This window comes from Pelecanus crispus, chromosome 6 (genome assembly GCF_030463565.1).
Source record: "Pelecanus crispus isolate bPelCri1 chromosome 6, bPelCri1.pri, whole genome shotgun sequence".
Classification (NCBI taxonomy): Eukaryota; Metazoa; Chordata; class Aves; order Pelecaniformes; family Pelecanidae; genus Pelecanus; species Pelecanus crispus.
Genome location: NC_134648.1, coordinates 66338398 through 66360730, shown reverse-complemented (window position 1 = coordinate 66360730; position 22333 = coordinate 66338398). Strand labels below are relative to the sequence as shown.

The window sequence follows — 22333 nt, the reverse complement described above, 5'->3', positions numbered from 1 at the left end:
CCTTCAAGGTTACACACAGACTGTTCTCATGGGTGTTAGAGCACGTGAATGTGTGTGCGTGCGTGTCTGTACACACATGTGTATTAAAAAACTTGAGATGTGAATCTTGCTTAAATAACACATTTACTGAGCTTCTATGCCCACACATCATCATTGCATTTCAGATGCAGAATCAGTAGTAAATTCAGCCAAAAACAAGATTAATACAATTTCCAGAAGTAGCCCGAGGTTTTTTTTTTTTCAGTTGTCTACACAATCCTCAAATTAATCCAAGCTTCATTCACTTCAAAAGGAGCAACTCTTTCACAAAAAGTTTGCAGTAAGAGAATATGACACTCAAGGCAATAAATCTTTTTCTTTCAGTAGTTTTTCAATACAAAGGGACCACCTATCATTTAGGTGCTCCAACTCAAAAAGGGCTGACTAATGCTCGAATAATTCATGAGGTTACTGTCCCCTGTTCTCCACCATCTCCCCATTGCAGAGGTGGCTGAGCTCATGAAGTGGCTCCTCATTACTATTTTGCTTCAACACACCAGATTATCAACCACTATTCAGGACTGCTTAACAAGCCAACAGTGGTAAGAGTTCACATTAGAGCTGAACCAACTTAGTAGCTCCTCTCTACCCCCCTCACAAATTGCATGATCAGCCATGCACCAAAGCAGATGCAACTGTCATCGGCTGAAGGCAAAACAAGCAGGCAGTTACATGGCCTCAGACATGACAGAACCTCACCCATCATACATCAGGTTCAAGGTGGAGTAGTCACCATATCAGCTATGCTGACACAAGCCATCCTTGATCACAGTCAAAACCTCTGGCTTTCATACTGTCAATGAATTAAGCAGAAATCTAGACTTTTATACTAGATCTTCTTCAGGTAATGCAGTCAAATGTCAACTAGTAAGTAAACTGGTAGAGTGGGTGGACTCACTAAAGCAATTTCTGAAATATACCTCCACATGTCAATTAGCAACAAGAAAAGAGCATTCAGCAGAAGCTCACTAGGAAAAGAAATGAACAAAAAACTCAAAACAGGTAGAACCAGGAAAATAGCCTTCTTCAAATACCCAAAAAACCCTCTGCATTCTTCTTTGCTGGAATCTTACCCAGGATGAATTTTATGTTGAAACAGCCAAGAATGCTTTCCTAGAATTAATTTCTAACCAGCACCCAACACCCTGGACAATGAGTCCAGGTAAGTCTATGAATCCCAGAACCATTCTTCCTGCAGTCCTTAGCTTACCAAAGCCAGAACTATTTGTAACATTGAAATGAATGATAGGTGAAGAGAACAGTAACACAAAACATGCAGGACAGGGAAACAGAAAGGGGCAGATGTGTTAACTCCACAGAGTTAACCGTGGTAGACGTGAATGTCAATGTACTCGCTGTTTGCTCTGCTACTGAGCATTCAAAGCCTCTGGTTTTGCTACTCACCAGATCATCCAAGAGTGCCTGTTTATTCTTCCTTTTTAGCATCTGCTGTAGTTGTTCTTCTTTCTGTATGAGCAGTCGCCTTTGTTCGTTTTCCTGTCGCTCTACCTCTAAAGCTTCCTCCAGCTCTTCCTGCTCCCGTGTCTGAAATGGAAATCAGAAATCAACTCATAGCAATCTTCCTCCTTGGGTGGACAGAGCTCACCCACAGCTCTACTGCCTACCAAAGGACCTAGGACAGACCAGCAATGGGAACACAGCCAAATTCTACCTTTTAGGTTAGACTCTTAGGTAGAATTTTGAGGTGATTATGATGATTCTACCTCCTCTTATTGTCCAGTGCAAAGTTAGATTTTTTTGCTTGCTGCTCTTTGCAGTAGGAAGTAACCATTTGGATCTTGGCTCTTTAAATGTTAGAGAACAACAATGGGTTTTCCTTACACCTTCACCCTAAAATGAAGGCACCCCTCTCTGCTCCCACACATCTTAATTCTCAAGTGATGTAAGTGGGTGACCAAAAATATAATCCCACAATACTGTTTCTGATCATCCCCCTGATCAGCTGCATCATGTGCAAAGTACACTGTGTGCTTTTTAACAGTGGTGTACAAGAAAAAATAAGAAATTCAAAATCTATGAATATTAATGGAGAAGCTTATAAGCTAAAATGTATTTAAGTATGAACTGTAAAAAAAGTCACATTCACAGAAAATGAGGAATTTTTCCTATAACTTGGACTGAAGTTATATGCCACATGAGAAGAAAAGAAAGAACTAACTAAGACATAGTGACTAGTTTTTGTTTCAGGATTTACTTCTTGAGAAGTCTTTTTTAACCTGTAAACTATTAAGTCGTCTGTATTTGAAAATCATAGTGGATCTAAAAAGAGGACGACTCAAAGACGGGGGGGAAAGGATTACAGCTAAACAAGCTTATACAGAAGAGGGAATCAAAAGAACATTAGTTTGGTGCTAAGAAGGTATAAGACAATAACATGCAGAAAAAAATTTTCCAAATCTTCCCCACCAAAAATACTAAAGCAAAGGGAGATTCAGTAAAAACACAGAGACAATTAAAATTTTATAAAACTTAAATGGATGATTAATCCATGGAAGTGGTTTCAGCAAAACATTATGGCAGCCAAGAGCTTAGTAAAATCTGTAACAAAAAGACCTAAAGTTATATCGTAAAGCATAGCAATCTGATATATGCCAGAATATGCTGAAAAACATCCCTTTACCAGGCAGATCAAGCCAATGGGTCCCAGTGAGGCCCAGTTACTCCTGGATGCAAGAGCTGACAGATCTCATAACCTGCACTGAGCCAACAGAAGCTGCTTTCATTTTGTAACTAGCAGTTACACTGGTAAAGAGCTGGTCACCAACCAGTGACCACCTGAAACTGGATTCTCTTTGCATTTAATGAAAAGAAACAAACAAACAAACAAAATCCCCAAGTTGCCAATTGAGGTTATTTCTGGGAATTAAGGGTTCTAGTTAGTTCAGTCAACAGAACTGAAGAACTCAGGGTCTTCAAGACATTCCAAGCCTCTTCCACATTTATGTATAAAGACTGCCTGGAACTTGCACTGAAACAGAAGAAAACTTGTAGGGAAGTGCTGACAGACCTAGTCTGAAGAACCAGCCCAGAAAAATTATAGTCAGAAATAAGTAAACTGATATACAAACCATACCAGATCAGACTACAAGAAAAAGGACCTGAACAATCTGGAGAGGTGGGCCTGTGTGAACCTCAAGAGGTTCAACAAGGCCAAGTGCAAGGTCCTGCACCTGGGACGGGGCAACCCCCGATATTGATACAAGCTGGGGGATGAAGGGGTTGAGAGCAGCCCTGCGGAGAAGGACTTGGGGGTACTGGGGGATGAAAGGCTGGACATGAGCCAACAGTGTGTGCTCGCAGCCCAGGCCACCAACGAATCCTGGGCTGCATCAAAAGCAGCGTGGCCAGCAGGGCGAGGGAGGCGATTCTGCCCCTCTACTCTGCTCTGGTGAGACATCACCTGGAGCACTGTGTCCAGCTCTGGGGCCCTCAGCACAAGAAGGACATGGAGCTGTTGGAGCGGGTCCAGAGGAGGGCCACCAAAATGATCCGAGGGCTGGAGCCCCTCTCCTACGAGGCCAGGCTGGGGGAGTTGGGGTTGTTCAGCCTGGAGAGGAGAAGGCTGTGAGGAGACCTTATTGCGACCTTTCAGTACTGAAAGAGGGCCTATAGGAAGGATGGGGACAACCTTTTTAGCAAGGCCTGTTGTGACAGGACAAGGAGTAATGGATTTAAACTAAAGAAGAATAGATTTAGACTGGATACAAGGAAGACATTTTTTACAATAAGGGTGGTGAAGCACTGGAACAGGCTGCCCAGAGAGGCAGTGGAGGCCCCATCCCTGGAAACCTTCAAGGTCAGGTTGGATAGGGCTCTCAGCAACCTGATCTGGTTAAAGATGTCCCTGCTCGCTGCAGGGCGGTTGGGCTAGGTGACCTCTAAAGGTCCCTTCCAACCCAAAGCATTCTATGATTCTATTACAAGTCAGATCAAATTCTTTCTGAACAGAAGACCAAACAAAACAGTAAAACAGAAGAGAAACAAGCTCAACAGGCAGTAAGGGTTGTGTCAAGCTTAAAGACAATCTAGACACAGTCCCAACATCTAAAGAAATAAAGATGATCATGGCGAAGGCTGGAGTAAACTCAAGACGACAAGTAGAAGAAGTAAATAGAAAACATAATAATGTTTTGCCACTTTCAAGAAAGGACAATCAAGAAAACTTAAAGACATTCACATCAAGGAGTTCAGACAAAACTATTTCAAGACTGAACAAAGCAGCAAGTGAAATTAAACATCTAGTAACAAAGTAGTAAGTAACAAGTCACCCTATGACTGGAGAATAGCAGACATTTAAGGAAAAAGGCACATCTGGGAAAACAGTAGTCCACTTGGAATGCAAGGTTATATGCTGACTGAACAAACTATAATAAAAATAAATGACAGGAACTCCTTCTCCAAGAGTTCTTCACCTTTTTATCCAAACCTGTGTACTTAAACTTTTTCTGTGCATCCTGCATCAAATCCAGAGATCTAACAGATGGGTTAGTACACAAGTAGCAAGATCATTAGGAACTGGCTACAAAGATGAAAAATATGGCTTGTATTGACAGAACAACAGGCAGTTATTCAAATCCTGAGGTGACAGGTTCAGTAACTTAATATTTTGATTTGCAAGAAAGAATGACATACTCATGAGGACAGAAGTAGCAGAAGTGAGAAGAAAATAACTTATAAGACCACAGATTTGGAGGCATAGTTAATCAGTTAGACACCAAAGAGGAGAAAACATGATGCACTACTTGATCACACGGATTTTGAACCTCCCATATGACAGTGCTACAAGAGAAGAACAGTCTTAGGATCACGCATCTCAACGTGGAAAAACAGTGTTCTTTTATAAGAGGCTGTTAAGATCTCTGCTACAATACTGCATTCAATTCTGGTCCCTTCTGCCTGCCAAACACAAATTCAAACTGGAACGGGCAAAGGGTAACAAAAACACCAAGAGGGACAGAGAATATCTATATTCCTCAGAAGCAAACTATTGCAGTGGACAGAAAAATTTATGTCAGTCCAAGAATGAAGGGACAATGACTGGCCATAACAAGTTTAGGTGAGAAATTAGGACACCTTTTACCATTTAAGGAGCAAAGACATTCCAAAACCTGCCAAAAAGAGCTAGAGAGAGAAAGCACCCTTTCAGCTTTTGGGATAGTGGTAAATTTATGAGCAAGATCATGCAGTTTTTGTAATAGCAACTGCGTCAAGTCTATTATTATGTTTCAATTGTTGAAAAAGATCTGTTGAATGTTTCAAATGTTGAAAAAGAAAGAAAAAAGGAACGTCTCCAAATCTCCAGTAAGTCTGGATTCACGCAGGCTTGTCCAGCTTCCACCAGACAGCCTCTAGCACAGCAAGACCATACAGTACAGAAAACAGAAGGCCCAGGGGGCTTGGGTGGGTACAGACTTTTACTGTGCTGCTTGATATGATCACATGGCTAGTGCACAGGCCGTCTGCAAGTCACGTACATGAACGAAAGGTGGGCTGCAGGCAAAGCACACTATTCTCACGGTGACCCTAGAGGTTGCACCTACGTTGTAAAATAAGACATGTAGCCAAAGATTTGGCAGGTCTCTTCAAGCTCTGAAGCATAGGATATTGCACAGTGTCAAAGACAGGATAACAGATCAGAGATGGACCCCTAGGGAAATTTCCTTGCCTTTAAAAGGAAGAGGTTCAAACAAACATTTTTCAGATTCCAATCTCCTCCTGTGAAAACCTAGAGCTAAAGAAATCACTGGGAGTTTTGCCACGGACTTCAGGGGAGTGAGGATTTCACCCCTACTGATTTGAAAGCAAGTCCTTAGTGCAACTGGAATACAAACACAAAACCTTGTTATGTCACACTCTGGGCAGACATTTTCCTTCAAGAACTGATAACAATGTGTATTTTTATACTGAAAAAATATTTAACAGATTAAACTTTTCTTACAGAAAGACATGCTTGCAAGTTTATTTTTAAAGAACAAAATGATATCTGAGCCACATTTCAAACTAATAGATCTTCAAAGAACCATGCGTTTTGCATACAGATCATGTATACAATACTACTGATGTTATTGTTATCAGCTGTTGAACAAAAGTTTTAATGTTTGTTTCAACATCTTTCATTTTAAATTTTGTATAAACCAGACCTATGCTTTCCCTCAATGTTACAGCTCTCTCCTGGGAGCTTCCTAATGTCTGCGTCTGGATTCCTTTTTAGCTTTGGATGAGAAAGGAATGATTGTCCTGGTATACGGATGGACTTGGTCTCTCCTGGATATTGTCCAACGACACTGCCAGCACACATGCGGTGGTGATGTATTAGATGCAGACTTTACTGCCTGTCCCTCTTTTTAAGCTTCCCAAAGTAAAGCATAACTACATTTCAACTATCAATTTGATCTCTTTAAGCAGCACTAAATCAGTATCGCAGAATATTAGCGTATTACAGTTTTTTAATACAAAGTGAAATCTGCATAGTGCCTTCAGCTTTGACTTGTTTTTACTCCGCTTCGAAAATCCTTTAATTCTTTAGCTAATGAATAAAAATTGTAGGGGAGAGAAGTTAACTAACCAGTTTTATCTTATTTTTCTGAATGACTTCTTTGTTATCCTTCTGGTACAGCTCCATTTTCCTTTTGGTGTTCTCCAAATCCACATTGTTGGTCAAGTTAAACACTGCATAAATATCAGGAAGACAGAAAGTAAAAGTATTAGGTTGTTATGTATGACTGTGACAGAGAAATACTACTCTTATGTTCTCTACCCCTTCTAGCACCAGATATAAACGTCGCAATAACAGAATTTATTTAAAAATGCCCTGGAAAGCAAGACACAGTCTGCTAAATCACTGCAAACTTCAACAGAAGCCAGCAGATTTCCTTTAGGTTTATGCATCTGTAGGACACGCAAATTTGAGTTTTGCATCTTATTTTGTGATGCTGATAAAGATACACATGAATAATCATAATTATTATTTGTTAAACATTGACCTTTTCAAGTAGCAGTTACAGCTAAGAACACAGAGATTCCTATAAAATTAAATTTAATATGACTAAACACATACATACTAAGATAAGGTTAGAAATTAAGCCATTCCATTTCATAAGAGTATCTAATGCACAAAGACTACAGAGACTGTTCAAATTCTCAGGTACACAAAAAATTTTCACATCATTTGATAACTTAAAAGGCACCAATGTATGATTATCTTTATTACAAGGAATCTGCAGATGCATCCAGATTAATAGGCTATGTGACATTCTTTTGATGTCTCCAGATAGTGACAGACTATATCTCACGTAATTATGAGCAAGCAGGGTTGGCCAGCAAGCTCCATAGTTTAGCACAACATTTGCAATTACCTACACATGGCATATGGAAGATACCTCAAGAAACTGAACAGTTTCTATAATCAACAGCTTGAAAGATGTAGATGGTTTGGATGATTAGTAATTTGATACAATGCCTGAGCCTTTCACCTCTAGGTCACTGGTTCAATTGTGGGTCAAGTGAATTCCAACTGAAAGCCATTATCACTGGGAAGTCGCTTGGTGATCGCCATCCAGAGTGGATGCCGGGCTCACACCCATGGCCTTAAAGCTATTGAAGCCTGCCAATGTACAGCACTCAGCCTCGAAGAGCTTTGTCATGTGGCTACAGTAAATCTACAAGAGCAGCAGAGCAATTTGCACTGCCATTGATAAATCCTTCGCAAGAAAACAACAGCGTAGTGATTGCACTAAGTCAAACCCTGAGGAAGGGAAGGAGGTTCTAGTGGAAAAGCCAGCACGGGACTTGCAAGGTTTTGGTTCAGTTTTCTCTTCCTAGGTTCTCAAGCAACTAGGGACATATGAACCCTGGGCACATGCACCACTGCCAAGTCATTTGTTTAAGCAAGGCAGCTAGAGAGAAACGGAAGGAAGAAGTACAAAGTCTGTTGTTACTCATCAGGACAGCACACACCTCAGTTTGGTAAAGATTATATCCCTTCTTTCATCCTCTCCACAGGTAACATGGCAGAAATGAGCTTTTAGGAAGGCTTTAGGTAAACCAAACCATGAGCAGCCTAGACTGGCAAACCAGTTGAGAGCAGCAGAGGAAACAGCAAGAAACCAAAGCAGGGAGCAAATGGGCAGGGGGAGAAAACAGAGAAGGTCCAAAATGCTGGAGTTCTGGGACACAGCTCAGTTCTACAAACCCAGCTGTATAGCAGCTCACTACTGCCAAAAAGGGACAGTCCTGCTCTTATGTCCCTCTTCCCAGGCCTTTTCCCCTGCTCTGACTCCAGGACTCCCTGGATGCTTCGTAGCGTCAACTGAAACCCTCCAGTAACCTGAACTGGCTCAACAAAGGGGCCAGACAAGTGCCAGAGATGGTACAAGGGAAGTAATAAAAGTGTACAGATGGAAATAGGAATACTCTCTTCCAGGAGTACTGAACCACTACGTCATCTTACTCTTATCAAAAGTATTCAGTCCTTCCTTGAACTGCGACAAAAAGGGCTAGGCAAGATACAACTGAAGAAATTCCTAACCTTAAGCAAACAAAATGCTGTATTTACTTTTCCCCCCTCTTTTCCAAAGAATGATCAGTATCAAGAGGACTGACGTTTGAATTCAGCCTGGCTCCTAAATCAGCTGAACTCTTCCACCCCTACCCCACCACCCTCACTTCAGAAGGAAGATCTGAGATAGAGGCTGGTTTTGTGGTTTCAGCATTTGATTGGGAATCAACACCTGAGTTCAATTTCCAACTTTGCTACTGTTCTTGGGCCTCCATACTGGAGGTCTCCCACCAGTAAGAACCAGGAGTAGGGGAATAAAGCTTCCTTTCTCCTATAGATCCTCCGCTGTATCTCCATACTATAGCTATATGCAACACCTATCTCTGTATCTTGATCTCATCTCAGGTGGAACTTCTGGGCACTGCTATAACCCACACAAGTCATTCAAAGTTCATCTCCTTGTTTTTTGAAATGCTTTTTGGAATGCTTTTTGGAATCATTGTAAAACCCATTTCAATTTTTTTTTTCTCTCCAAAAGGCATAACAACATTTTCCAGTTTCATCTTGTGATAACATCTGGTTGTAGCAACATTTCCTTAGTAAAACACATTATTTTAGTCTAAATTTTTAGGTTTTTCATGGAGGTTTGACCTCCAAATTTCCAGCCTGCAGTTCCCAGCTGACAAGCAGCTTAATATTTGAGTATTACAGCAGAGAAGAATTGTCATGTGAAAATGCTGGCATACAGTCAGACCAGGGCTCTGCAATGACAGCAGCTGCATGGGAATGTCAGCACTTCCTACAACTTAAATCCACACACCAGCTCTCTAAACTCTTCAGTGACGGCACAAGAAAGAAATAGCATAAGACATGCTGTGCTAGCAGGATGCCCAGATGCCACCTTCAGGTGCAAGAGGAGGAGCAAGATGAGATGCCAAATGCCTTTAGGCTCCTGAACATCTTGGGTATTTCTCTAAAAATAATCCAGCAATAAAGCTGATGATCCAGATTTTGCAACTATTGCTGCTTGAAACATCAGGGTGGGGTTTTTTCCTCCTTTCTCAGTCATCTTTAATAGGTTCATGTCCTGGTTTCAGCTGGGATAGAGTTAATTTTCTTCCTAGTAGCAGGCACAGTGCTGTGTTTTGGATTTAGTAGAAGAATAATGTTGATAACACGCTGATGTTTTAGTTGTTGCTAAGTACTGCTTGTGCTAGTCAAGGACTTTTCAGCTTCCCATGCTCTGCCAGGTGCACAAGAAACTGGGAGGGGGCACAGCCAGAGTAGTTGACCCAAACTGACCAAAGGGCTATTCCATACCATATGACGTTATGCTCAGTATAGAAACTGCGGGGGGTTGGCTGGGGAGCAGCGATCGCTGCTCGGGGACTGTCTGGGTATCGGTCGGCAGGTATCACTTGCTTTGTATATTATTATTATTGTTGTTATTATTATTGTTATTCTTATCATTACTATTTTACTTTATTTCAATTATTAAACTGTTCTTATCTCAACCCAGGAGTTTTCTCACTCTTACTCTTCCGATTCTCTCCCCCATCCCATCAGGGCAGGGGGAGTGAGCGAGCGGCCACGTGGTGCTTAGTTGCTGGCTGGGGTTAAACCACGACAGTTCAACCAGTCAGAACCCAGGTTTGTGGAACAAAAACCGTAAGATTTAAAACTCATACTGGGGAAAATAGGCAAATTTTAGACATATGCAGATGCCTGCCTTTATTTAGAACAACTTACAAAAAAGCAGGTTTCTTTTGCTGCTTGATATGAAGTAACATTTCCATGTAAGAGATCTGTTTCTGCATCAGTGTTTAAGAAATCTTCAATATCCACCTGCATAGCCACCTTAAATGCCCAGTGCTCTGCTCACAGCAAGGTGAAAGACAGTTTATTTCCCCTTCTGTTTTGCTGCTGTGGCTGGAACCAAACCACAGGTAAAATCCTCTCAATGGTCAGATCTGCTCATACCATGCTGATTCTGCTCTGCCAGCCTTGCTCCACTCTGCCACTTGAGGATACAGTAGGACACCAGCAATCAGAGAGATTCATACTTCCAGCACACTCAAAGGCCAGAGCAGATTTCTCCCACTGAATATTAATTCAGTCATTGAAGAGGAACATTACCTTGGTCCTAAGCATCTGCTCCTCAACACTAAGTTGTCCACATTTCAAGACCTAAAATACTGAAGAGCTGCATTTTATTACAACAGTGTTAAGACCTGGATGTCTCTAGATCAACATCAGTGTCAACAGTTGTCCTTTAATAAAGGAAAAGAGTATCTTCCCTCCTACAATAAACACCCTAGCAGCAAAACAAACTATGCTCTTTGACATCGCATGGTTAACAGTGGCCAACCAGGCAGCCAAAACATCTTCCAACATATTTTCTAATATACTTTTCATGAGCTTCAAATGTCTTTTCATCAATATTCAGAGCATACAAATTCTTGCCATTGTATCCTCGCAATTACAGTTGACAAGTCCATTTTGTAAGGGACACTAAGTCACGAAAAATAATTAAGAGATTATTTCTTTCTCTTCTCCCTTGTCCCCTCCACAAGTTACTTGGCATTTAAAAATCAACAAGTATCAACTCAAAGAACACACTCACTAATACTCAACATCTTACCTTTTGCATAGCTAGGACTATGCAATTTTTTTTTTTTATTTGGTCTGCTTTAAGTTTTGCCAGAAATTTATCTTAAATACAATTCTTGCAAATGTTCCCTTTTTAGAAAATACAACAAAACAAATCATAAAATTAGAAGAACCAGAAAGAGTTAAAAAAACCTAACTCATATGCTACACCTACCCTGAAAAAATATTGGTATAGATCTGAATGTGACTGGCAAAGCAGATGGCTAGTTTGAAAAGGTTTCAAAGAGAAGCCAGACTTATTTTTGTCCATGTTGAAATATAACATAAGCCGATATAAGAGGCCTGAAACCCTTCAGGGGAAAGAAACAGAAGCTGTTTTGTATGCAACAATTCTTTATCTACTTATCCATCTCACATTGGTTGGTTTATAAAGTGACTTGCCTTGAGACATCTGTTGAAGTATAACAGGAAGACTATTGTGTTTTTCTGAAACATTTCACTCTATTTAGGCAAAACTCCCTACTTCTGAAATTCAGAAGGGAGACTTTCGCTGCTTTTCAAAACAACAACATTCATTATGCAATTCTACAACAAATGGAAAAATATTTTCCTAGTTATAAAAGAAAAAAAGACAACGAGACAAAAATTTTAATTACATGGCACAATAACTTGTCCAGAGACACAGTAGTATGAATGAATGTCACTCCAGTGCAGGACTTTAAGTCCACCAAAATCTCCCTGTTTTAGTCTGAGATACTGCAAATTTTCTGAGACTTCTCCTCCTAGTTCCTTAAAAAGACAGTAATGTTACCATGCAAAAATATTTGCTATTCAACTATTAGGAACATTCTCTCTCTGGCAAGACAGCAGGTGATTACTCTGATGACAGTGTTTGATCTGCATTGCTGGTACAACCCCGCTGAAAATTTTTAAATTAGTATGTATTAGTTTGTAATAAACAATATTCCCCCCACCCTGCCACAAATAACTCCTTGATCATCTTCCTAAATGACCAGCTACAGACCAGGCATGGCAGAAGAGCAACTGCTTTGGGCAGAGCACTATGAAGGGAGACACAACCACATCCTCAGTCTGGCCGGGGAGTCCAAAGCTACTGCGGCACCTTCTGTTGGTGCTTTCGATGCCTGGGCCAACCTCTGCCCTGGTACTTTTAAAAGCGGTAGGAGGGAGGTGAGGCGGAGAAAAGATGGAATAGTTCTTAACAGATCCCTTCCAAACAACATTTCTGTGATTATAACAAAATAATTATCAGAAACAAAATAAAAACCCACAGCTAAGCCAGAAAAATCTAGTTAGGTATAAATAACTATTTCTGCTTATCCTCAGTTGTCTTTTATTGGGACAATAATTTTGCAGAAAAAATACCTTAGCATAGTAACAAATGATTGAAATCACTCAGCCCCATTGGTCTAAGAAAGATCGTTTTGGCTGGAACAGTGTGGTACTGAAATCTTTGGTCAGATGAGATGACTGAAATGGATCTTTGATAAAGCTGCCCCATTTCCAGTTGGGTTATTCCCCATCATCGCGACCAGCAATACCATCCTCGTGCACACACGCAGAGGGAAAAAAAAAAAAACACAAACCAATAAACAACACAACCCACAAGTGATCATAGACACCAAAATCCTTTCTATCCAAAGATCACTTGTGAGATAAACATGCTAAGCAAGACGAGTCACTAGGCAGCTGGTATTGCATAAAGTCTTAGAGGAGTAACGAGATACAGGAATCCAAAGGGCATAAATATAGTAGTCTCCTTCCAAGTTGAATGTACTAAATGTTTTTAAAAAGCAATAATTGCTATTAACAATTATGTTGCGGTAATGCCTAAAGGCCCATTCAGGTATCAGGAGAATGGTGCCAGGCAGCGCTGTACACACATGCTAGGAGGCAGGCCCTGCACTGGAGAGCTTACACACCGGGTTTTGAAAGACTAGCTACGGAGATACTCTGGGGAAGAAGAAAACCTTGTAGAAAGAGCCAGCCAAATTCGCATGATGTCCAGAGATTGTAACCTGTAGCAACTCTCTAAGCTTTAACCTTGCCCCTCTCCTCATTTGGGCATAGGCCTGACTTACTCCGATAGATGTTGTCCACACTTTTCCCAAAGGCAGGTTTTAACCCTTTTACTTTATTTTTCTTCCTAGTGTTAATAACAACAAACTGTGTTTACAATGTTCTCAAATTGTCTAACTGATTTTTCTTCTGGGGAAAACTTGCTTTAAAATGTGGTTTCTATTTAAAGCCTTGTATAACGCATTTTAGCCCAAAGCATTATTTAGTGGCTACATTCTAAACCACTTCAAAAATGTGTTTTTTATAAAAGAAATCTTAAGAGGTGACTACCCTAATGTTTGTTTGACCTTCCCCTCTCACACTTTTGCTGTACCGCCCAACACTTTTCTTTAAATAGAAAAAGTCTGTAGGTATAGCAATCCTGATACGAAGGGGGAAATGTGTTTCAAGTGAGGTCGTATATCACATCAATGGAATAAGACAGTGCAATTGCTGCAAATGTTGGAGCTGACCTACCTGAAACATTTGGAAAAAATAGCAGAATCAGAATGAAGTATACTTACACAGGATGTTTACATCTTGTCTCTGCCAAGCAACTACTTCATTTGATCTCCCACAACAACTTAGAAAACAAAACTTACCAGCAAAAAGAAAACAGGGTAAAGCTGCACTTTGACCTTCCCACAGAAAAACTGAAAATTTGGGGTGGGGGGAGAAAGGGGAAATCCAGGCCTCTGACTCCCTAGCTTCCTAACCTGGCAGCTTGAACAACCACCACCAGCTACTGCCAGCCTGCTGTACATTGACCCCACAAGGCACAACTTTGCTCTGCATGACAACACCCTTTCTTTCCCTTCTTGCAGCCTTATTTTTCCACACACACAAGCGAACAGGGAATTCACATGCACACACACACAAAAAAAAAAAAAAAAAAAAAAGAAATAACTACTCTCAGCAGTAAAATGTGAAGTAACCAGAGTTGAAGATACCTTTAGCACATTGTTCAGCCACACCACACACAACATGCACAGCAAAAACACTGGAAGAAGTCACACTACCACTGCATACCAGACAACTGTCAGGTGGAGAACTCTGTCCAGGAGTGCAGGCAGGGAAGGACTTGGGGAGATGGGAACAATCTACAAAGTTTGAAAGCAAGATGCGTGCAAGGAGCTTTGTCACCAGGGAAAGGAGAACAGGGCTTGAATTCTTACCCAAGGTGTTGTTCTTGAACCTAACCCGCCCTCCAGCTTTTGGATCTGCCTTAAGTCACAAATGACCCCTTTGATGGTGAAAATTAAGACCCTTCTGACTGCACCCCTTCTTTCCTCTCATCGCCCTGGCTGCTACATGAAGAAATTAGGAGGTAGTCATACTTTCTATTCCTTTTAGTATTTTAGGTGTCCCTTTTGGGCAACTAACTCCAATTCCTAACAACTCTATCTATTGAACTTCTACATTATACATTTGCAGGACCAGCACAATTACAGACAGATTCACTCTTCTTCACAAGGTTATGAAGACCAGCCATGAACTCTGCTGCTTCTAAACCAAGTTACCAGTGCAGGCTCTGGAACCATTTGAAATTTAACAATCTAATCCCAAGAGCTGAAGAATCGTAACATTCTGCAGGAATTTATGAGATTCAGGCAACTTCAGGCAAAACTTCAGCTCCCTCGTTGCAGATGCTGAAAACCCCCGTAACAGCAGTAAGTAGGAAACCTGTATTTAACGCTACACGAATAAAAAGCAGTTTTTCTTTCCATGAGCACACAGATTCTTCCAGGATCCTCTGGCTAAGGTGCAACCGTTCTTTCTACTCATTCCCTCCTTCCCCTACACCATCCAAAAAAATATACAAACAGAACTACACCCACACTGTCTCCTCCAGGTATCTGGACCCTTATGAGTGTGCCTGGTGTTTCCCAGCCACACGATTTAGCTCTCCGGCCTCAGCCTTCCAATGCCAACAAAAACATGATACATTACTCACAGCAGTTAAGTGTACTGGATACATTTCTATAAAACACCACAGTGCAAAGAGGAGCAAGGGCTCCTTTGAGAAACCAAAGGGGAGTAGCATCCCCATGTTTTCATTCAAATCACATTCACTGCCCCTCCTGCATGTTCTAAGCCACCTCTTCTTCCTCCAGGACAAAAATAGAAAAGCCTCAGAAGCTCAGAAAACCCAAGAAACAAACCATTTAGGAGTCACTCCTTTGAACACATCCTTGTTTTTCTAAGCAAAATCTATCACCACCATAAATCACAAGTCACCCTAAGTAAGAAAAAAATAAACTCTGTTGATAAAATAGTCCCTTCCCAAAGGGCAAAGTTCTGCTTCAACTAATCCAAAGAGAAAGAAATCAATGTCTGTTCCTAAACCTTCTCCTTCTGCAAAGCAACATAAAATGCTACCACAGTGGTATGTAAGGTCATCAGCTTCAAAGGAGCTTCAACTACTGTACTTGCAGAACCAAAAATGATGAAAGACACCATATGGCTTCTGTCATGGTAGATAAAGCTAATGGAGGCATATAATGAAAATTTCAATTTCTCCTCGCTTTGTTTAATCTTTCCCAGTGCAGCACCAACAATCCCCTGCAAGCCTTTCTTTTCCAGCTATAAAGCACTACTTCCTTTTTGAATCATGTTTTTTCTCTGGCAGATAAAATGTTTTACTTAACGATGTCCTACAGTTCAGCAAATACGATTAAAAATGTACAGAAAAAAAGTAATTAGATAAACATCTGATACTATGATAAATCCTATTACAGAAACTCAACTTAGACATTCTCATAGGCAGCTGAGTCAGAAGATAAAAGCCCATGGTCTCATGAGCATAGCACATTAAAAATGAAAGCATTAAGACTTACCAATTTCTTCTATTTCTTCCAGGAAATCATTATATTCACTTAGACTGGGAAAGTCATCCTCTCTTTTATTGTATCTTTGAGAGAAGAGAAACAAGTATTTATATAACACACAAAGATGCAATTTCAATTCAACAAGGCTCTTGCTGCAAGCATATTAAGTATTGACCTACTTTTATCAACTATGTGCTTTGTGGCTCCCACAACTGACCAATATACAGCATCTTTAAAAGGAGACAGAAGCACTTGTTTCAAAGAAAAGGAGCCAGCCTGGCATAAATCAGTGCTATCTTTGCCTACTGTTTGCCAATTCCTTTGCCAGGGTTACAGGTAAAGAGGAGCACAGAGGCTAGGATACACTAATTCCAAGCCAGCCCTTCAGCATTAGAAACCTGTTAACAAAGGCAGAGACAACAGCAACACCCACAAGAAGTTACCAGAAAAGGGAGTTTGGCTTTGTGCCAGCAACAGAAAGCATACATCAGCAGCAAACTGAAAATGCTACACAATGATCTTATTTCATATCAATAGACCATTCCAGAAGTCATTTATCCAACTCTTGACAGCTGGAAAAAGTAAAAAGATGAAGGGACAACTGGCTAGAACGCGGACAGCCTCTGACAGTCAAGACATGCAGGCTTTCTTCCCAAGAAAACATAAAGCTGAGATTCTGCCTGCTTTGTGGACCAAGATACATGACAGCCAGGAGTATAAAAATCTAATCCCAAGAACTCAGGCCAAATTCCAATTTGGGGACATTTCTCCTGCCTACCAAAGACTAATCTGGCAAACCCAAGTGGGCCAAGCATTTTACAACGTTTCCTGTTCTAACTACAATTCATTCCGTGTTTAGTCAACTAAGCTGACTTCATTCCAGTTTGACTTTTGTTAACTTCAGTAGACTTTATAATCAAACGTCAAAATTATTACTACTTTCCCCATCACCATCTTGGTATTCAACGATGCAATTTCCCCACATCTCAGCAACATCATATAATTCATTCAGTATTGTACTAAGTCTTAGATAAAGGCTGCCAAGCTTCCAATTTACCTGTACGTTCATTTATGCACACACAGCTCCCTCCAGGTTTGTTACGTTCCATCAGACCCTCTTCTACCAAAACATCAACCAGCTGACACATTTTCCTTATAAAATGTTGTTTCTTGGCCGCAAGGAGTGAGACGCAATTTTAGATCTCATTTATCTCAATTCCAAGAAGTTTCAAATCTGCATGACTGACTACTAACACAAGGCTTGTAAGGAAGCATTTCCACTAACAATTGCTGTGTGAAGTAGAAAATAATGTGAACACAGCTTCTCTTTTGTCCATTTTCGTTTTGAAGGGAACTGGCCTTCAACTCACAGAAGAGGTCCCCAGGGAACAAAACAATCAAGGTCCTGTTTCTTGCCCCACTCCCATGTTCACCCCCCTCAAAGGGAAAGCAGCTGTACTCCTCAATTTCTAATCATCTCCATTTAGGAGGCAAGTCTTTGCCAAAGGAGGCCACATAGAAACACCCAACATTTTCTAATGCTAAGCAGAAATCCCTCAAGGCTAAATTAAGAATTCAGCCCACATTTGTTGCATAAAATCAGATTCTCTGAAATCCCTCCTGTTAAATGGAGTCAAGTTGTACTGGCTGTCACTTTAAAAAAATAAAAATTATCTCCTCTGTACTCCTAGAGGAATAAGTCTTTTTTTTTTTAAATGGTGATCCATGAAATACATCCACCTTCTGTTACTTAACTGGTGACACTCACATTTTCAGCACTTTCTTCCGAATTTCCACTTCCTTGTCAACAGCAGGATCCTCGAAGAGCTGTACCCTGAAGTTACTCTTCCGCAGGGGCGTATCGCACTCGTGGCAATTCCCAGCCCCTCTCACAAACAGCAGTTCCACACAGCTCTCACATCTGTGGGAAAAAGGAAGGGGTATAAAGGCAGATACATGTTAAAGAGGAGCTGAAACACAGACTGTCCCCCTTTGTTGTTTCCCCACACACACGCTATAAATACACAGTGCATCTCCCCTTGATTCTGTTACCTCAAGCATGTATATTTTATTCATTTAGATAGAATAGAAATAATGCAAGACAAATTAGTAACTAAGAAAGAGATTATAGTTTAAGGATAGAAACTAACACGAGAATTGCGGTATGCATTATATTCAAGGCAAGAGATAATGAAACGATACATGCCTTGCTAACAACTATACCCACAAAGAAGAACTTCAAGGGTGGAAACATCCTGCTACAAGGAAGGTTGCGAAGATAAGAAGAATGCCACAAACATGAAGTCAGCAGAAGTCACAGTAACGAGGGGAAAGGTAAAGACAGCAGGGGAGATTGCGACCACCGACTCACCTGGAGGCTAAAAGGACCACCCCCCCCACTCTCCTTGGACATGTGCAGTAAATTAAAAATCACACTGTAGCTTCAAATCGAAACAAGGAAAATATAGACTAATGAGAGGCTACTTACTAATAACAAGAGTTTAGAAAATGAGTATGTATAATCAAACTGTGTAAGTACTGTACTTGCCTGACTGAGCAGTGTGCTTGATTTGTGGAAGTATTCCACCTTGCACCCTGCACAGAAAAAAGCAATGTCTCCTCTCTAAACATATTTCATGTGTTTCGGGAGTTATTTTATAATACAGATAACAATTTCACTATTTCTTCAGCACCCAACAGTGGCAAGGAGGCAAGGGCTCTCCACCATGGCTGAAAGGAAACAATCTCAGCAGCACAAATGCATTTATTCTCCCTGCCCAAACAACTCGGGTTCTTTGCCGAGACTGAAAGTTAATCCAAATGCAATGATGGGTGTTGTGTCAAGGGGAAGCTTGTTTATTGATACCATCAAACTCCTTTCGCGTGGACCGGACTGCAATATCCTTATTTACTCTGAGCACTACCTTACTGCACAAAAAGCCCCATTTATTTTCTTGATGTCATTCGCGGTGCAAGGTACTATTCAGCACAAGCAGGGATACAAATCTTGCCCGCAGCCTTCCAAGCATCTACCAGTACTACCATGGAGGAACTGCTGAACTCCAGCCCAACACAGCTAACTGACTCAAAATACCATTTTAACCCGTGACCAGCATTATGCAGCTCTCCTGTGCCTTCTGTTAATACTTCTATAATTGCACATAAAATACACTTTACACAGAGGCTGCACAGAAATAAACCAAAAATATCTTTACGGTTTTATTTCTTTTGTCTTAATGAAGATTTCAGATTTTAACAAGATGCTTGATGACCAGTCGGCATTTAACGAAGGAAGAACACACAACACGAAAGCCAGTTTTAAAAAAGTACTTGGGTACTAATAACGTGCAAATTTCTAGCAGAGAACAACACTCGCTGCAGTCATTTCCTACTGCTGGGGAGGCAAGGGGGTACCTATTTATAGCTTTACTATATTGAAGCCAAAACAGTTGTGCATTAAGGGCTAAGCTGTATTGTACCTTCACAAACCCAGCACAAAAGCCAAACAAGTTAAGAGAAACAATATTGACATGGTTGCAAAGGATCTTAAACAAAACTTTCACTCTGCTGACCTACCCCCAACTAAACTGGTTCCAGTACTTAGAGGCAGAGCTGGCTAGAGCCAGCCAGTTTTACCCAGCTTCTGTTTTCAAGATTAGAAAGTGCAAAACAAATGCAATTGTATCTTACAATTAAAAAAAAAAAAAAAAAAAGCTTTTTTTTGTTGTTGTTGTTAACACAAGTAGAACTACAGTTTCAAAATGCATGTTGCACAGCAGCTGCCAACATTAAAGAGCAAACCCTGAACTTACTTGCACATTTTTCTGCTCCGGAATCCCTCTAGTTAGAAAATCAAGCACATTTCAACACAATTTATCCGGGAAGGGAAAGATCAAACCTTTTAGCACACTAGGCCTGAAATTCAGAAGTTACTGGGACATCAACTTCCGAATACAAAAATATTTTAGGTCACTACTATGGTAGAAGGAACGCTAAATGCACAAGAGAAGGCAAGGCAGGGAAAGGGTTTTCTCCTTCCTCCCCCAACCTGTCTGTACATGCAACAGCCCAGTACACAGGACAGTTTCACTGCCTCCTTCGTTCTGGCAGCTTGTGCTGTTTGTACGTCTCTCTCAACACAGCAACCGAATCACAGCAAAAAAAACTGCCTCCTCTTTCCTATTTTTAAGTTATAGAAAAGGGAGTATAAAGCTACCGAACTTGGCAGGTCGATCCAAGTGCAGGTGTTTGTATTGTTTTTTTTATCTTGGTATTGCCTAAGGACCAACAGAACAGGGTCTCCATGTGCAAGATACTATGCACCTGAAACTACTTCACTTGCCCCCCGCCCCTTCCCTAAATCAAAGGCATTTCAAGTTTACACAGGACTTGACTATGGAAAAAAATCCCTCCTTGGAAAAGCACTTCGTACAAGTGCTTCAATGCCTTCCCAAACTGGAACCAGTGTTTCTAAGGCTGGAAAATAGCTTTCCATACAAAAAAATACGAGTCAACACCTCACTATGGGAATCCCGCATCAGGTGATCGAGTTCTTACTCACTCATGCACATCCACCCTTATATTTATTCACAGATAATTCCTTCTGAATTCAAAAGGGGTTATATAGGACAAGTCAGGGGCAGGCCTGTACTCTGTCCAAACCCTGCCTCCTCTCCACCGCCGGATAAATTTAATATACACAGTTAGATCCCAAGCTTACTTCCTAGCAGGCCTGTCATTCTTGCCCCCACAAACCACAGCCGCTTTCCCAGCGATGGCAAACATGTTTGGTCACACATTTCCATGCAATTCTTGATGAAGGAAAAAAGCCAGCTCCCGAATCCCTCTCAAATGAGTTTCTTTTGGTTTTGCTGCAGACCACTGAAGTCAGAACATATGCAAACACAGGAAGGCAGATTTCAATAAAGGTGGAATTAATAAATTATTTCATGTCTTGAAATAAAGATTTCAAAACCTGACTTGACAAAATTTTATCTCACATTGTAAAATGTAAAAATACAGAATGACTTTAAAAAAAAAAAAAAAAAGAGAGAGATGCAGCAATTTATGTGACTTCAAAGGTACCCAACCCATTCAACAGCCAGAGATCCCAGGCAGCACCACAGCTGGCGTTACAGAACTCCCTCCTGGCACATGGGCCACATCAATTCAGGCGATCCTTCCATTTCTTTGCAAGTGCAACTCTTCTCCACCTGCTTAGCGTAACAGTCTGACTATAGAAGCAGGACATCATTCAGTGCGTCTTTTATTGGCCAACACGTCATACATGGCTTTCCCCAAATGAGCAAAGCACCAAAACACCTGCTTAACTCCCCTTCAAATCATGGCCAAAACAGGTGGCCATGTGTCTTCTTAAATTAGGCGCCTTAAATCAGCAATTTTTATATGCATATACATATTACATACGCATACATACTACATATATAAACTAATGGTGACAAATGTTCATGCTTAAAAATCAGGTCTATACATTTGTTCAAAACTGAGTATGTCTGAAGACAACAGCTTCACATGAGATCTAAACACTCAGGGTGTGATACTGCCGATTCTCCCCTTCACACTGAGGTTGTATGGCCTCTGTGATCTGTATTCTCCCCTTCACACTGAGGTTGTATGGCCTCTGTGATCTGTATTCTATTTCACGCATTCGGTAAAATCTTTCATTACCTTTTGGATTTAAGTTTGTATCCTGAGAACAGGTAATCTGGATGAAGACATCAACAGAAAATGCCCAGGGAGTTACACATGTGCAGATGACAGGGGAAGACTATTAGTAGCGTCACCAACAAAAGCAATCACAACACTTCCAAGAACAATAAAGTCTCCTGGTCTTCCACACCAGGATAATAGAAATCAGTACGCTCATTTTCATTTCATGGATACTGGTTTGATCTGTCTTGTTCTTCTCTTTCATCACCATGAAATATTAAACAAATGGCTCGGTCTCTAAGCAGTCTAGAACGACGCCACATTTTTGAGGAAAGCAAATAATAAAGCATGTAGATGGTTTGGCACCATCAATACACAAATAGTACTACATGCCCTCATGTCAGTGTTCAAGGACTTCAGGATCAGGATCGTACTAAAAATGCTTTTGGTACACTGCAGGAAAAAAAAGCAGAGGTTCCTCTCCAGAAAGCTGTTAGATATTTATCAACTAAATTACACTTACTGGAACTGAGTGTTTGTTTTGGACAAAGTGTCTTCAGAGGGTACAAGATTTGTGCCCGATCCTGCA

At 40.8% G+C, this 22333-nt stretch overlaps 1 protein-coding gene across 3 annotated transcripts in view; it reads right to left on the bottom strand.

Annotated features, from left to right (window-relative positions):
• The window catches only part of MNAT1 (MNAT1 component of CDK activating kinase), a 130505-nt gene that overhangs the window by 71956 nt on the left and 36216 nt on the right, over window positions 1-22333 (bottom strand). For all 3 annotated transcript variants that reach the window (XM_075712498.1, XM_075712500.1, XM_075712499.1), the window contains exons 2-5: window positions 17843-17995; window positions 16084-16157; window positions 6626-6729; window positions 1444-1584 (exon numbers count right to left, since the gene is read on the bottom strand). In XM_075712498.1, the coding sequence (XP_075568613.1) occupies window positions 1444-1584; window positions 6626-6729; window positions 16084-16157; window positions 17843-17995 (472 nt within the window). The remainder of the gene's footprint in view (window positions 1-1443; window positions 1585-6625; window positions 6730-16083; window positions 16158-17842; window positions 17996-22333) is intronic.